The sequence below is a fragment of the Gallus gallus genome, chromosome 4 (assembly GCF_016699485.2).
Source record: "Gallus gallus isolate bGalGal1 chromosome 4, bGalGal1.mat.broiler.GRCg7b, whole genome shotgun sequence".
NCBI classification, from domain to species: domain Eukaryota; kingdom Metazoa; phylum Chordata; class Aves; order Galliformes; family Phasianidae; genus Gallus; species Gallus gallus.
Window position 1 is genome coordinate 75,964,182 of NC_052535.1, and position 15,646 is coordinate 75,979,827.

Genomic DNA, 15,646 nt, shown 5'->3' on the forward strand with positions numbered 1-15,646 from the left:
CTGCAAGACTGAAGTCCTCCTGCAGCAATTTTGTCAATACCACAAAAGGAGATGAAAGTAGAATACAGCAGAGGTCTGGGGCACAGCTAATACCCCTACCACAAAACTGAATCTTTATCAGTGCAATTTTGAATATTAGATCTTCATTTTCCATTTGAAGCTGTTGTGTAGCATAGCTGTACATTGTTAAAAGAGCTTTTCTCTGTTGACTGAATATCAGCGGTGGAGATAGCCTCTGCTTTTCAGCAGGGTTTTTATTATTTTAATATAGTTACTTCTGGCAGGCATGATTATACAATCTCCAGAGGACAAAGTGAACCATTGCTAGCTTATATCTGAGTGTTTATACAACACTGACATGAATGATCTTAGATACCACCATTCCATTTAATTAAAATAGGGATTAATGATTCTTGACAATAAATACTAATGCTAGCTATTTAAATTATGCAAAGAAAAATACAAAATATAATTTTCATTTTTGGCCATATATTTTAAATATATATATTTATATATATATATAAATATATATATATTTAAATATTTAAATCCAAGCTTTTGTTGGTGAAGTGATTGTATAATCTTCAAGAATGTAATTTTCAAGAACTGAAAATCACTGTGTTGTAGACATTTAAGGTAATTCCACATTTGCCTGCTGTATCAGCAGTGTTCACATTCATTTTGTACACCGAGGAAGACTGCCTTCTTCCTGGTAAAAGGCATCTTGCCATTTCGGCTATTTGGGTGGACTAATAAAATATGTACATAACAGAAACTGTTTTGTTACCTCTCATGGCTATATTCTTTACTGCTTTCCTATGTAGTTATTTTTCGTTGTTATAACTTGATTTATTACTGCTGTAATCTCCAGTATAGACAGGAAAGTTCTTAGAGCAATATCTTGTGCTTTATTTGTATGGGAGATACGAAGAATTTATATGACAGCGTATCAATAATGGTTAACAGTCAAGCAAATGAAATCCAGATATAAAAGTTAGGATATTTGCTGCCCTGATTGCGAATTTCAGAGACATTACCAGATGTTTCTGAATTAGGCTTCACAATTCTGAAAAGATGTAAGTAATAAATATCCTCATTTTATATATAGGAAAAATGTATTCTGGAAATAATTATTCTACTTTTCACAAAAGGAACTTGTTGACTCCCCACGTTTGCACAATAAACTTTCCTACTCTCTTCATATTTTAAATGATCATTTGTAAGACTTCTAATGCAGAAAAACCCCTTACTTAGCCCCTCTGGTGGAGAAGCAGACATACTTTCCATTTGTTCCAAACGGACGAGGTGGCTTTTACTAAAATCGTTTACTTTTTGTTCTGTGCATTTCATTTCTAGTTGGATTCAAATGTCAACAAATTGATCCTTGGCAAACCAAGCTTTCCACTATGTAATGACATTTCCTCATTAAACTAATTACTTCACTGTATCTGTTGAAATACTGCTTTTAAAGTAATTGGAGACTTACATATCCATGTTCTTTATGCAAATTAAAATGAACAGCTATACTTAGTAAATGGGAAAACTGCCTAAGAGCTAGAGTTTTTCCCAGCCTGGAAATCCATTTCCACAAGAGAAATTCAGTGGGTAAGCCCCTCCTGAATTTAAATTAAAAACTTTAAGCCTGTGTAGCTAAAATTACACTCGTCAACCAGGATCAGAAGTTCTGAATACAAGTGGCTTCATTGTAAAACAGCTTGTCACCTACAATTGCCTCTAACCCAGTAAGATTTGTCATTGCTCTCACATTCTCAGAGCTGAATTATTTGCTCAATTACTTCCTTGAAAGTCCATAGAAATCAGGCTTTGTTGCACATAACTACCGTGGCGCAGGATCAGTCTATTTCATAACTTCCGAAGGCAGGAGGCTTCTGGCATCACAGTGGTAGAATGGTCACTGCAAACAAGTGGTAGTGTGTAACTCTCTCCCGGCACATCAGTTATTTTCCAGAGTTAAACATACAACTCCTGGCTGTCCCTTCAGGAGCATAATGTGGCTGATCCTGTGGCTGATTCAACGAGGTGTACACCAGCTCATACAGGACAGCCTAGAGGTCTGAAGGGTCAAGGCAACTATTCAGGCAAAGTTTGTAAAATGTGGCTACTGAGGACATGAACCAAACACAGCTAAGAAGCTGAGAACAAGATCTTCCATTGAAGCACACTATAGAAGTGAAGGGTGAATTGGCACCATAAGCAATCTTAACTTGCAGCAGCAAAAATCAAGAATGTGTTGTGTGTAGGAAAGTTAATGAAAAGACATGCTAGTTTTGTGAACGTTACTCTCCTTCCTTGTTAATTCTCGGGTTCTAATTAAACAATTCCTAGTCTTGCTTGTACACATCATGGTTTCCAAATTAAATGTATATTGTGCTCTAAAAGTAAGGACATAAGTCCATCCTCTTACTGGAACTGTGAACTGTTAGTATGAAACAAGGTGTGCATAGAGCGCTAAAGTATATTGCCACAAAGTGAAGTATGCAGCATACTGTAAAGACAACAGCTCTGCATTCATCCAAGGGGCAAACCTCAAACATTGTGTATTTGTTTAAAATATTAATTCTCAAGTTTCATTTTTAATAACTTCACTTACGGAAAGGGGAGAATGACTGCCATAAATTGTGAAATACAGGAGTACTAAGAGGGAACTGAATGTGCCAGCTGGGGATATACAAAGGAGGGAATGAGTCATATAACTTCTGGGTATTGCCAGTCGTTTGGAAAGGGGTCGTCCTGACTGGGCAGGACTGCAATTATTAAAATTGATGTAACAAGCATTTATTCCTGGGCTGAAAGAACAAATGATCTGCTAGCAGATTATAATGATCACAAATGATCTGCTAGCAATGCTGTGTTAAAGGTTCTGTCAGCAATGATATTACAGGGATTTATAATACAGAACGAAAATAGTGCATCCTGGTCACTAAAATAACTCCAGAGCCAGAGTTTGTATCAAGTTATCATAACTAAGCAGCTGACTAATGTCCACAAAAATATCTGTATGCATGGGAGTCATCTCTGTGCACGCTGGTTGGGCAATTGCTTGTGTAGGGTGGGTTTTTTCTTCTAAACATCTCTGTAGAATGTATAGGCACCTCAGTATGTGAAAAAGCATTTCAGTGTTTAGGTGCTCTAAACAAACATATGAACATCATTGCATACCTGTGAATGTTTTTTAGGCCAAAGCAAGCCATTAGACTGCAAAAAGGCTGTAAAGAAATTCACATTCTTATGGTTGAGTAAGAAGTTAATCTAGCACTTCACAATAAATCCCTGTAACAGAAATGCTGACAGTACTTTAAATGTAATAGTATTAAGAGACATTTACAAGGACATTTTCTTAGTCAGCTGCTTGTGATTGAAAATGTGCTTCCATAAGATATTTGAAAAATAAATATATTTCACTTTGGTTACAATTAAAATTTTGGATTCTTTAACCAGTTTATGGTTTCGCCATGGCCTATGCACTGATATCCCCAGTGTGATCTAAGTAGATGAGAGACAGACTTTCAGGTTTTACTCATCATGTCCTTCTTTGTGTCCTGTCAACTATTAAGCCAGCTTTGGTGCATATCATTTTTTGTAAATTAAAGAATCTCACAACAATAGTAATTTTAAAAAGGAAGGGAAAAACATGTTTAGTTAGTGTTCTGCTTGTTGATGCAAAGGTAGGGCAGGTAGGGTTACTTTGCAGGAATATCAACCATTTTCAGTATGAGTGCCTACCTTTATGATCTGCCAGGGCTGAAAGAACAATCCCAAGCACATTCCAATGTATCTTGTTACTCATCAAGGTAGAACAATCCTCCTGGAGTTCCAAATGGTGATTGGATTTGTACAGAGCTTGCCAAATTAAAATTGCCTGCTTTTGAACAAGAAAAGGGGCAGAAAATTTGGACTTGCAGTTGACAATGTATTCTTATCTCATCGTGCTATCACAGAGGGTCTTGGAGAAAATGAGCGACATAAGAAATCATTCCCTCAATGCCATGACACCAATACTGATAGACACAATTTCATCTATTGCTAGACATGGTTTGTGCATACATCAAAAACCCACGGCTGCACACAAATATAGAAAAGATCATGCAAACTATGCTGGCATTACTGGAATGAATTCAGAGTTGAACTTGATCCAAACACTGCTGTCACATTTGAAAACAGGATTGTAGAAGTTAATAACTAAAGCGATAACTAAAGCAAATACCAGTCTCAAGGGAAGACAATTATTCAGAAGCGTAGCACTGAACACTTGCCTGAAAGAGACTGGCTAATGTTAAAATTCTGATTTCAGTGTTCTTTTGCCATATATGTAAATATATGTGCTTATATGCATTAAAACATTATCTGCCTGTGTGAAGAGCAGTTCTGAATAAGGCTTTTACCTCCGCAGTTTTGTTCGCATTGGATTAGATAACCTGTATGTATTATAGTACCATTGATTCAATTAAACAAAAAACTTCTTTCAGACTTCAAATAATTCAAAAACAGCCCCAAACGCATGAAAACTGTATGAGTTCACTTGTAAGACATGACTTCATTTTGACTTATAATTGCTAAAAGTTTGGACTCAGAGCTGCTAGTTATATACTTGTAAGCAATACATATCTTCTATATATGTAATGGAACGTGTATTTTCGTGTGTAACTATAAATGAAAAATGGGCCAAAATTTTCTGAAATAATCTAAACTGGGAATCCCAGGACCTCTTAACTGATACATTCAGTCCCCCAGGAGGCTAAACATTTTTGAAGAACACATTGCTAATGCCTAAAATCAGGAAAGCCCTTTCCCTTATGTTTAAATCTAACACATCTGAATTCTCTCTTGAGTAGAGATGCTTTCCAGAAGTGAGAGACTTAAGATGCTATCTAGAGATGTCACATGCTAATTTTAGGCATAAAATTTGTATATATATATAAATATATCTGTTATGATAAAGCATATAGAGTATGTAGATAAAAATATATAAAGTATGCAGATATATATATACACTTTATATATTATAACATATATTATGTATACTTTATCATAACAAATATTTTCCTGCTGTGCTGAGATTTTGCATTTATTAAAATCAATAGCACTGTTTACAGCAACGCTGATTACTAATGACACCTATAACATGGATTTCCACCTCTCTTTGGGTTTGCCACGACTGAGAACTCATCTTTTAAGTCAAGGCACATAATTCAGACCATTCTGAGATTTGGTTTTCATCTCTGTTCCTAGGACCTGAAAAAAATATAAAGAAATGGTAGACATAAACTCCTACATTAGGAAACCAGTATTGACAAGTAACATACTTTATAAAACCTGAGAAAAAACAAGCAAACAACAACAAAACACTGTCTCATATTGAGAATTTCATTTTTAGGTACAGAAAACTTGTGATTTAGAGCCGAGAACAATGCTCTTCTCCATTTCATGATTTTTGAAGCCCCCATAAGCTTTCTTTTTCTTTCCATCTGCATTTTGTCTGCTGATTTACACCTATTCCCTTCACACCTCAACTCTGGCTTAGATCTGCTAAGGCAGTAGCTGAGGTTGGAGTCAAAAGTAGCCTCAGTAGCTTCAGCTTCTATAAGATTTAAAAACACCTTGCCATCAACAGAGTCATCTTTAAATGCTATGCAGTGTAGCCATGAATATGTAACAACAAATAAAGACAAAATAGATGTTTCTTCCATCACTTCAGGATGAAGATTGTGACAAAATAACTCAAAATCTAAGAGATTCAGGAATCTCCCTGCTTATTTACTTCCAAGTATGTGAACCTAGAGGGGAAATGCCCTATATATCGTACAGGTCAGTTACGTTTGGATTGAAAAGACCATTTGCTGCCTCTCTTCTGCAAGATCTTTTTCATCATAAGGGTAGTGAAGCAGTAGAACAGATTGCCCAGAAAGGTGGTGGATGCCCCATCCCTGGAGACATTCCAGGCCAGGCTGGACCGAGCTCTGAGCAACGTGATTGAGCTGTAGATGTTTCTGTTCATTGGAGGGGAGTTGGACTAGATGTCCTTTAAAGGTCCCTTCCAACTCAAAAAATTCCATGATTCTATGAGGCAGTTGTGGAGTTTTGCTCAAGATACAAACCCAAAACAAATCTTTACACAAAGAAATGAGATCACAGGCAAGAAAAGACTGATCCTGAGAGTCACAGAAAGGCACTGCCTTGAAAAAATACAGGGAAAATACAGGGGAATAATTATCATACAGGGAAAGAGCTATAGAAATATTAAACTAGGGAGCTTGTGTAAGTCTGAACAAAAGCAATGACAAAAAGTATTTTATGATAAAATAATGTATGTTTTTTTTTAAGAAAAACTGTGATCCTGAACTAATTTTCTGTACCACTGCACTCCACTCCTTGAACTTCTGAACTGGGGTCCCAAGACAAGATGCTACATAGAAATAGTTTAAGAGACTGATTTCTTCTAAAAATTTGAAAGATGGCAGGAATGGAAAATTATGCTGTTACTGGAAAGTACCATTGCTTTTGACTATGGAACACCTCCTTTGCTATACAATAGCGTATCTGCAGCAAACAAATAATGGAAATGTACCAGCGAGAAGTCAAACCTGACTTTCAGGTAGCGTTGTATTGCATAACGCAATTTGTACTTGCATTATTCAAGGACATGCTGAAACTGAGTAATGTCCTTAGCTTACCTAAGAGTAAACCTAATCTTTGCTGAGAATACAACTCAGACAAAAAATACGCTCAACTCAAGCACTGTAAATTTTATATTGAGGTAAGAAACTAAAATATGTAAGTGAAAAATGTTCAGTGCTAGATTGTATTTATATGGCTTTTATTTCTTACACAGATTGTTTTTCACATATGAAGACTATCCGATAGAAAAATTCTTGTACTGCTTATATGTTGAACATAAAATGGAGGAGAGAATCTCTGCAAGATTTTTCTCTTGTGGGCGTAAACAGATATTTTTAACTTCAGATATGAAACAGAACCAACTGAGATAGAATTAGATCACACTTCCAACCAATACTTTTGTACCTTGCAAATATATGACAGCTGCTGTTTGGAAAGATTTAGAACAAAGTTTGTTAATATTGGTTGTTGCTAAGAGATGCATTGCCTTTAGTAGAAGAATGAATATGCACCCACACTAAGGAGATCGATTAACTACAAGTCACAAACCTAATATAAAATGTTTTGCTTATGTTACGAAAAGGTCTGAAAATATTTTCCTGTGGAAAAAATATCATGATTGGACTTCGGGTTCATCATGAGTTTCCTTGACCTGCCTCTTCACAGGTGTACCTGGTGATGCCATTTTTTAAAATGAAAAATGTTCAAAAATCACACCGAAGGCTGTAACAATAAAAGACAGTTACCAGATGTTTTTGTATAGTTACGTGTGTTGCATTACTATTATCACCATTTTCACACCTGATAATACTTTACTGCTAACTTAGGTATTCTCCAGTTTACTCTCCAGTCGCTTACCTCTGTTTGGTACAGTACTCTGAGTCTCCATCCTTTTCTCAAGACTTCTTTCACGTTTCTTAACCTGTGTCAATAATTTACTTCTTTTATTACTTACCACTTTGTTGACAGGTTTCTGTTGATGTTTGCATTGCTCTCTAAAATAAACTCTTATTTGATCTCTTTAATCTCTTTTTAGCACACCTCACTGACTAACTATGCATGTTAAGAGGGGATTTCTGACTTTGTAGGGGTAAATGACAGATGCCAAAGTCTGGAAAGACAACTAAATTTTGCCAGCAAAAAGCACTACAAAGAAAGGTTATCCATCATCTGAGTCTTCTTCATAACCCTTTGTTGGGTCTTTTGGACAAAAAATTGCAAATAAAGGAAGATTTTTAATACGTATAAAAGTGCTCATTAGACTGTCTTCATCAGGAGACAGAATAGTTGCAGCAATCAGTACTCAGGGACTAAAGCTCAACTGAGCTGGACATATTATAGAAGTTTTAAAACTTGTAAATGTCAGAAGAAACCTCCTGATATCATATCAGCAATATTCCTTCCATTATGCTTATGTATCAGATGTCTTATAGGTAGATAATTGTTACTCCAGTACATGTACGGGAAATCTAAAGTTAAAAAAAAAAAAAAAAAGAGGTGACCTTCACAAGCTCCAAAAATCAGCAGTACTCATTTTTCTAATAACATGCAAGTACTTCTTTATACCCAGTCTGTATGCACTCTATGACTATCCTAATGGTTTCAATTGTTACATGAATGAAGCTGCATTTTCTCCTTAGGGCGAGTCATTAGTTTGAAACCACCTCCCCTGCAAACCATCTCTTGGAAAAAAGCAGAAGCCCATCTGTGGGAATATATACAGTTCCACGAAAATTGATTTGGAAAAAAGATTTGTGAATGGTTATGAAACTGCAGAGTTGATTCTGACCCTTTGCACAGTCACTCAGTAGTATGTCTCTTAGCAGATAAGCTATGGAAAGCAAAAAAACACAACTTGACGTGCCCAAATAACAGATGGCCCCAGATAACTCCACATAGCAAAGCCACCACTTCCTGTACCAACATCACTATATTTTTTTACTAAACAACTTTTCCCCTCTAAATTTGTTAGTTCAAAGACCTTGAGACTGGATCTTGCTGCTGTTGAGTGACCTTCTTGAAGTGGCCAACTTGCAAAAATGCCACATGTAATACCTGACATACACACATCTTTGCACATGCAAATGAGCACATCAAAATTCTGGTCAGCGATGGGTTACAAACTGCATGTAAAACTCAGGAAAAAGAAATGCAGGGACTCTGTGTGTATTATCTTGAGACTATCTGCTCGATGTGCTTTTGAGGTGTCAAAAACAAAAGTGAATTCTTAGCTGAAAAGTACTGTAGTCATACCATTACAGTGCCTTCAGCCAAACTATTTCAGATGGAAAACTGGAAGATGTTGGAAACTAAGCAAGGTTATCTTGGGTCAGCCTAAGATATATGAAATGTATGTGCTGTCACAACTAATGCAGATAATTCATTTCATAGCTTTTCAATGGGCCTAAAGGAAGAAGACACAGCTGGTTGTTAGATGATGCTTGATGCTGCAGACGCCTTCATTTGGATAAGATTGATAACAAGGTTGTTACAATTGGTTGTCCTTTAAGATTGTGAGAGGCATCTCACAGACAGATATAGCCGTTATGCACAGCTGGAAGGAGAGAAGCAGTCTCTCACGGAGTCATGTCACTTTGCATGCACTGCAGCAGTTTTCCTGCTGAGAGGAAGTTATCAGGTATTTTTTAGTGGCTTCTGTTCTGCATCCTGCTTTTCAACTGCTTAAACCCACCGAGAAAAGAAGGCAGAAGAAAGACAAAACTGTGGATGTATGGTAGCTATCACTGTTAACTCTCTGATGTTATATATTTTAAGTCTCTGTAAAAAGCACTCCATTGCCTGAAAAACACGAAGACCTGGATTAATCCTACCTGATGTGGGGCATTCAGAACCATTAATGGCAGTGCAAATGGGTACTTCTAGACCATCCAAGGCCTGAAATGTTCTGAGACAACCCTGTCTTCAATTAACTCAGAGTTATAGGGGGAAACTATATACACTGTGGTCTTCCAAAGCAAGAATAAAGCATTCTTTGTTTTGGCAGGATAAGTAGCTAAATATTAAGCTGAACAAATCTGGCCTCTGAAAGCATGATAAGAACAGGAGAAGTGAATGTGAAGGAGATCTTGTACTTGAATTTTAGGCCAGGTGTTTTTTCCCTGTGCTCATGTGAACCCTGCCTTCACACAAGTACTCTGCCATATCCTTGAGCAACTCTTCATGTGTTTTCTTCTAAGAATTGCAAACATTTTTGAGACTGGAACAATTACTTTTCATTACCATGGCCAGCAGTAGCACACTGCAACTAACTAAACACGTTACCAGCCTCAGCAAGACTGAGCTGCACGACTGCAGTGGCTCAGGGCAGGCTGGGTATGTTGGCCTTAGCAGCCGCCCGGGGCACTGGTGGCCTGTGGGACCTCGGGGTGCCAGGTGGGTCACCCAGCTTGGCTCATGGGCAGCAGCTCCATTCAGCTGCACAAACAGTGACAGCGGACCGCTGACCTCAGGTGCCCGGTGTGTACCGTGTGTTGGCTTTACAGTTAATAATTCACTTCTGGCAGTCCTTTTCTGACCGCGGCCTTATTTGCGTGGTGCGGTGCAGATTAATAGCGCTATTTGCACTTGCTTTGAACTCATGCTCCAGAGCCCGTGCGACCTTTACACACACTCTCCTCAGGCCAACAGCAGCAGACCCGCCAGCTCTGTTCTCTCAGACAAACACTTTTATTTGCACGTCGCAGTAGCTACAAAACCACAGTAAGCGCGAGGGCCCCGCGGGACGCGGGAAAGCTCCGCGATGCGGCAGGCCGAGCGCCGGGCAGCCGGCACACAAGCGGTTAACGCCGCGCAAGATGGCGCCGCGCCGCCTCCGCCCCCGCCCCGCGCTCAGTGCCGGAGCGGCCGGGCCGAGCCGCGCCGCTGTCGCGCGGTGATGAGTCACAGCCAGGGGCGCGGCGCGGCGCGCGGCTCGGGGGCGGCGGGTGCGGAGCGGTCGGCGAACATGGCCGGCGTTAGCGACGCCGCCGCGCCGGGCAGCGGCGGGGAAGGGCGGCGCGGCGGCGGCGGCAGCAGCCCGGAGCAGCTGCAGCAGGACGGCTGCCGCGGGGAGCCGAAAACTCTGTGGGGGAGCAGCGAGCTGCGGCCGCCTCCCGCCGGCCCGGGGCAGCCGTCGCCGCACCAGCGAACGGAGACGCTGGGGTTCTACGAGAGCGACCGGGGCAGGAAGAAGAAGCGGGGCCTCTCGGGTGAGGAGCGCGGCGGGGCGGGCGGAGAGGTCCCCGGGCTGGGCCCGACCCCTGCGGGGCGCGCTCCGGAGCGGGTGCCAGGCCGGGCCGTGCCTGCGGGGCGAGCGAGCGGCGGGCTGTGAGCGGAGCGGCCTGGGCTGACGGGTTGTGGCAGCGGCCGAGGAACTTGGGCGAGAGGGAGACTTCAAAAAGTGCGGCAGGAGCCGCGGCGGCGGGACGGCTCTGCTCCCGGCCCTAAGCACGGAGCCCCGCGCTCGGCCGGCTCAGCGTCCGCTTTTGGCGCGGTGGGAAGCGGGCAGAGAGCTGTGAAGTCTGACGCAGCGCGCTCGCTGGTAGCTGTGGGGCTGTTTGTGAGCGATGAGGGCATCTGCGTTGGTGTTGTGCTCTAAGGTTAAAAGTCAGGCGGTTAAAGCCGCTGGCTGCTAAAGAAGGGCTGCAGGAGGTGGGTGTTTGCACCCGTGCTCTGAGCTGCGCTGGGTGCTGTAACTTTCTGCCTCCCGTAGCAGAGCCGCTCCGTGGCTGAGCATTTCTTGTTGAAGTCACCCGGCTATGACTGTAACGCTTCTTCCCGTCGCTGCTGAAAGGAGCAGTGCTGTCAAAGCCACGAAATGGTGTGTAGAGTTCAGAACTCACTGGGTGTAGTTTACCAGCTAAGGATTTTACAAGGAAGAATAACAAAAGAAAGCGTGATGGGATTTGCTATCATCCGTAGCTTTGTTGAAGTTCATAGGACAGCATTTCAGGAGTGCACTGAGTCAGCTTGGAAATCCAGCCCACAAACATTACAAACTGCCACATAACGTGGTCTGGTTAATTTAGTCTTGGCAAGTTTATCAAGAACCTTATTAGCACTGTAGTTTTAGTTGTGCTTTACTGAATGTGAAAGGTGCTCAAGTTTTCAGGCCGACTGCCGCAGTGTTGGCTTGAATGTGACACCATGGGTTGTACCAGACAGAAAAGGGAAAAAACAATTAAAGCGTTTACTAACAATCGAACACGTTCCATCTAAGCTTGGTGGGTGTTATGCCATTGATTTCCTAAGACTTGCAGCATCACTGATGGCACTTTGATGGTGTTACTGAAACTGCTGCGGTTTCCATAGTTGAAAGGAGTTGATAACAATGCTATGAATTGCTTTGTGATGGGACAAAAACAGTTGGATACACATCTCTGTGCCTGAAAGATAGTTGAACGGGGAACTTCTTAAAGCAAAGAAATCGGTATGCAGGGGGAAAAAAAAAACTGTCTTCCAGCAATTGATCGTAAATGGAAAAAAGAAGTCAAAAGTCAGGGCAACAAAGCTGGTTAGGGGTCTGGAGCACAGACCTTATGAAGAGCGGCTGAAGGAGCTGGGGTTGTTCAGTCTAGAGAAGAGGAGGCTCAGGGGAGACCTTATTGCTCTCTATAACTACCTGAAGGGAGGTTGTAGTGAGCTGGGGGTCAGCCTCTTCTCTCGGGTGACTAGTGATAGGACTAGAGGGAATGGCTTCAAGCTGTGTCAGGGAAGATTCAGGCTGGACGTTAGGAAATACTACTACTCTGAAAGGGTGGTCAGGCACTGGAATGGGCTGCCCAGAGAGGTGGTGGAGACACGGAGCCTGGTGGTGTTTAAAGTCCGTTTGGACGTTGTGTTAAGGGACATGGTTTAGCGAGAACCATTGATGAAGGGCGGATGGTTGGACTGGATGATCCTGTGGGTCTTTTCCAACCTTAGTGATTCTATGATTCTATGATTCTAAGTCACTGGTGCTCTCTCTTTCTTCAAGAATACATTATAGAAAAATGGGTTTCTTGGTACAGCAGCTAGAAATTGTAACTTGTATTTGCTGGTAGCAATATGTCTTATAGTATGTAGAAGTAGGGTGGTGAAACAGGACAGGTATTGTACAGAGAATTTGTCTGGAGTAGAAAGAAATAAATGTATATCATGGTGCTTTAGTTTTGAGTGGTTTGCATGTTTATGGAAGAATTGTGTGCTTCAGAGTGAAGTGAGTACCTGAAACTGTTACACTTAGGATGAATGTTCTGATTGTTCCTCAACAGAAAGTTTTTGAGCTAGAGAGGATTTTGCATCTGCACAAGTTTTGCAGTCAGTTTCTGGTTAATGGTTATCCTTTGTGTTGCTATGCATTGAAGTATAACCTGGGTAAATCATTATCTTGGCACCTTGAGGAAGTAACTATGGGCTTTAATGTTTTTAAGATCCGTGTGCTTTCTGTCCTGAGGTGGACTGGTGAATGAGATACTTCAAGCATTAAAACTGTGCTTTCTATTACACTTAAGCTGTGGTTTGTAACTTTTTTTCTTTAACAGAGAGAAAAATCAAGGAATTTGAAGGATGAGTTAGAATGTTTCCTTCGTTTCAAAACAAGTGGTACTTTGGTAGCAGAATTAAGCCATTTTTTTCAGGTGCTTAATTGCTCTGGGCTGCTTTGATGTCTCATTCTTTTCACTTGCTTGCTGTGTGTTTCCTACAGGGTCAGCTGCTGATCTGTTTCACAGCTGTGTTGGCGCAGAAGCAGGGCTGAAGCTGGGTGCTCAGGAAGGACATTGCTGTGACTGCGTAGCTCAGCACACTCCACCACTGGCAGGCATAGTCTGGAGCTCATATATTGATAGCTGCAGGCATGAGAAGTTCCTGGGGTGTGGCCAGATGGAGGGGGAGGCTAAAGTGATTTGTTTTTCAACAACAGGGCCGTGAACCAGTTCATGTGAGGTGATGGAAAGTGGGACCAAACAGCTCTAGATACTCCATATTGGCTGCCTGTACGCAGATACTTTGTCGGAAGCTTCAGTTGTTTGAGATGCATTATCTTTAAGTTACAGAAGGTTGATTACCTGTGGTGTGAGAAAATGTACCTTGGCACTTACCAGAGTAGTTAAGCCTAGGTAAGAATATACAAATTGTATGTTGTGAACATTTTGGGTTTGTTTCCCAATTCTTGTTTAGAAGTTTCAAATACAGAGGGGAGCTTGAGAGAACAAGTTTGCAGGAGATCTGAGCCTTCATTTAGTGGTTTGAACTTCTGCCGTTATTTTACTGGAATGAACTTTGATTGAAACTTTAAATGTCAATATTAGTTTTCACTACTCATTAAACTACATGGTGTTCAGTTCTTTTAAAACAAACAGCTTGAGGGTTACAGTGGCTGTAGTCTACTAGAAGTGGATCAGTTATATACAGATTGTCAGAAACACTATTTAAACAGATCCTTTCAGGGTAAAACAATTAGGTTCACGTAGTTGAAAACAAATCATGATTGAAATGATCTCCTAACAATATAAGTTTATGTTAAAATACCGTTACAAACTTCAAAATGTTTGTAATCCTCAGCAGTTCTAATCCCATGCAGATACATGCGCTCACCACCTAAGGCAGCATAGGCGGCAAGCCAGCCTGCCTTTGCAGCTGCTCTTATTCCTCTCTGCCTCAAAACTCTTTGTAATTTTTGGCTACTGTTTCATCCGGCTGATAGCTGTCATATTCGGTGAGATCCATTTTGGGAAGCCACTGTCTGACAGTTTGGGGTGAGCTGTTCACATGCACTATCTCTACTTGTATTCCCAACTCAGCAACCGTTGTTACCAAGGCTGTTTTACTAAGGATGCAGGCAATCTGATCCCTTCACCATCCTCCCTGCAAATGTGGGGCACTGTACCATGCAAGGCCTCCCCAGTTGTTACTGAAACTCACTGAAATTTGGATCTTCTACTAGATAGCACGTTCTTGTCCCATGGTGAATGCGCACTGTAGCTTCTCACCTGTCTGTCTAGATAGGTGATTTGTATCTTTTGCGTGTTGTGTGATTGCTGGGAGCATCTATTTTTAAGTGTCAGTAATAACCAGACGTACTGAACTGTACTGAGAGTGCTGTCGCTTCTGAAGTGTTTCAGAGGGGAGGTGGTGATCACAGACCTTGTTGGTGAGCACAGAATCATAAGCTCAACTTGCCTGTGCTGATAGCTTCAGTTCTCGTGTTTATGCTGTATATTTCCTTTGAAAAACTATTCTGCACAAAGACTCTTCTAAGGCCATGTGGCTTGACTGAAAACTTGTCAGGCTTCAGCACATCTATCTAGATCTGTTAAAGTGTAGAAGGCCTGTACATCATAGAATCACAGAATAGCTTGGGCTGGAGGAGATCTTAAAGCCCATCCTGTTCCACATTCCTGCCATGGGCAGGGCTGCCAACCACCAGCTCAGGCTTCCCAGGGCCCCTTCCAACCAGGGCTTGAACATCTACAGGAATGGGGCTCTTGCAGCATCTCTGTGCATCCTGCTTCAGTGCCTCACTACCCTACGAGTAAGGAATTTTTTCCTAACATCTGACCTGCATTTCTCTTTTTCTAGTTTTAAACCTTTCCTGCTTGTTCTGTCACTATCTGCCTGTGTAAAAAGTTCATCTCTCTCTCCTGTTTATAAGCTGCCTTCAAGTGCTGGAAGGCTGCAGTGAGGTCTCCACTTTTGGAGCCTTTTCTCCAGGCTGAACAACTCCTTCAACCTTTCTTCATAGGAGGGGTGCTCCAGCCCTCTGATCATCTCTGTGGCCCTCCTCCAGCAGCTCTGCATCTTTCTTGTTCTGGAGGCAGCAGGCCTGGATGCAGTACTCCAGCTGGGGCCTCACAAGGGCAGTGTAGAGGGAGACTTAATAAATCTAGGAGGACACTTAGTATGGTAAGGATTAGATCCATTAGCATTCAGCATAACTTTTTTTTAGTAATCTTTTGGAGAAGTAGGATGTCTGATGAAAATGATTGACTGGGAAAAGTAGCTTATTTTTCTTGTTGAGAGGTGACAGGGA

General features: G+C 41.4%; 1 protein-coding gene and 1 long non-coding RNA gene across 3 annotated transcripts in view; one reads left to right on the forward strand and one right to left on the reverse strand.

The window, feature by feature from the left end:
- Positions 1-584: 584 nt before the first annotated feature.
- LOC124417920 lies at positions 585-10,530 on the reverse strand. The gene is made up of 4 exons (XR_006939164.1): positions 9,468-10,530; positions 7,495-7,558; positions 3,745-5,253; positions 585-2,182 (listed from the first exon to the last, which is right to left on the reverse strand). It is a non-coding gene; the product is annotated as an uncharacterized LOC124417920 (long non-coding RNA).
- Positions 10,531-10,575: 45 nt separating this feature from the next.
- The window catches only part of TAPT1 (transmembrane anterior posterior transformation 1), a 38,859-nt gene continuing 33,788 nt past the window's right edge, over positions 10,576-15,646 (forward strand). For both annotated transcript variants that reach the window (XM_015285736.4, NM_001031161.4), the window contains exon 1: positions 10,576-10,844. In XM_015285736.4, coding sequence (XP_015141222.4) covers positions 10,601-10,844 — 244 coding nt within the window. In that variant the 5' untranslated portion in view covers positions 10,576-10,600. The remainder of the gene's footprint in view (positions 10,845-15,646) is intronic.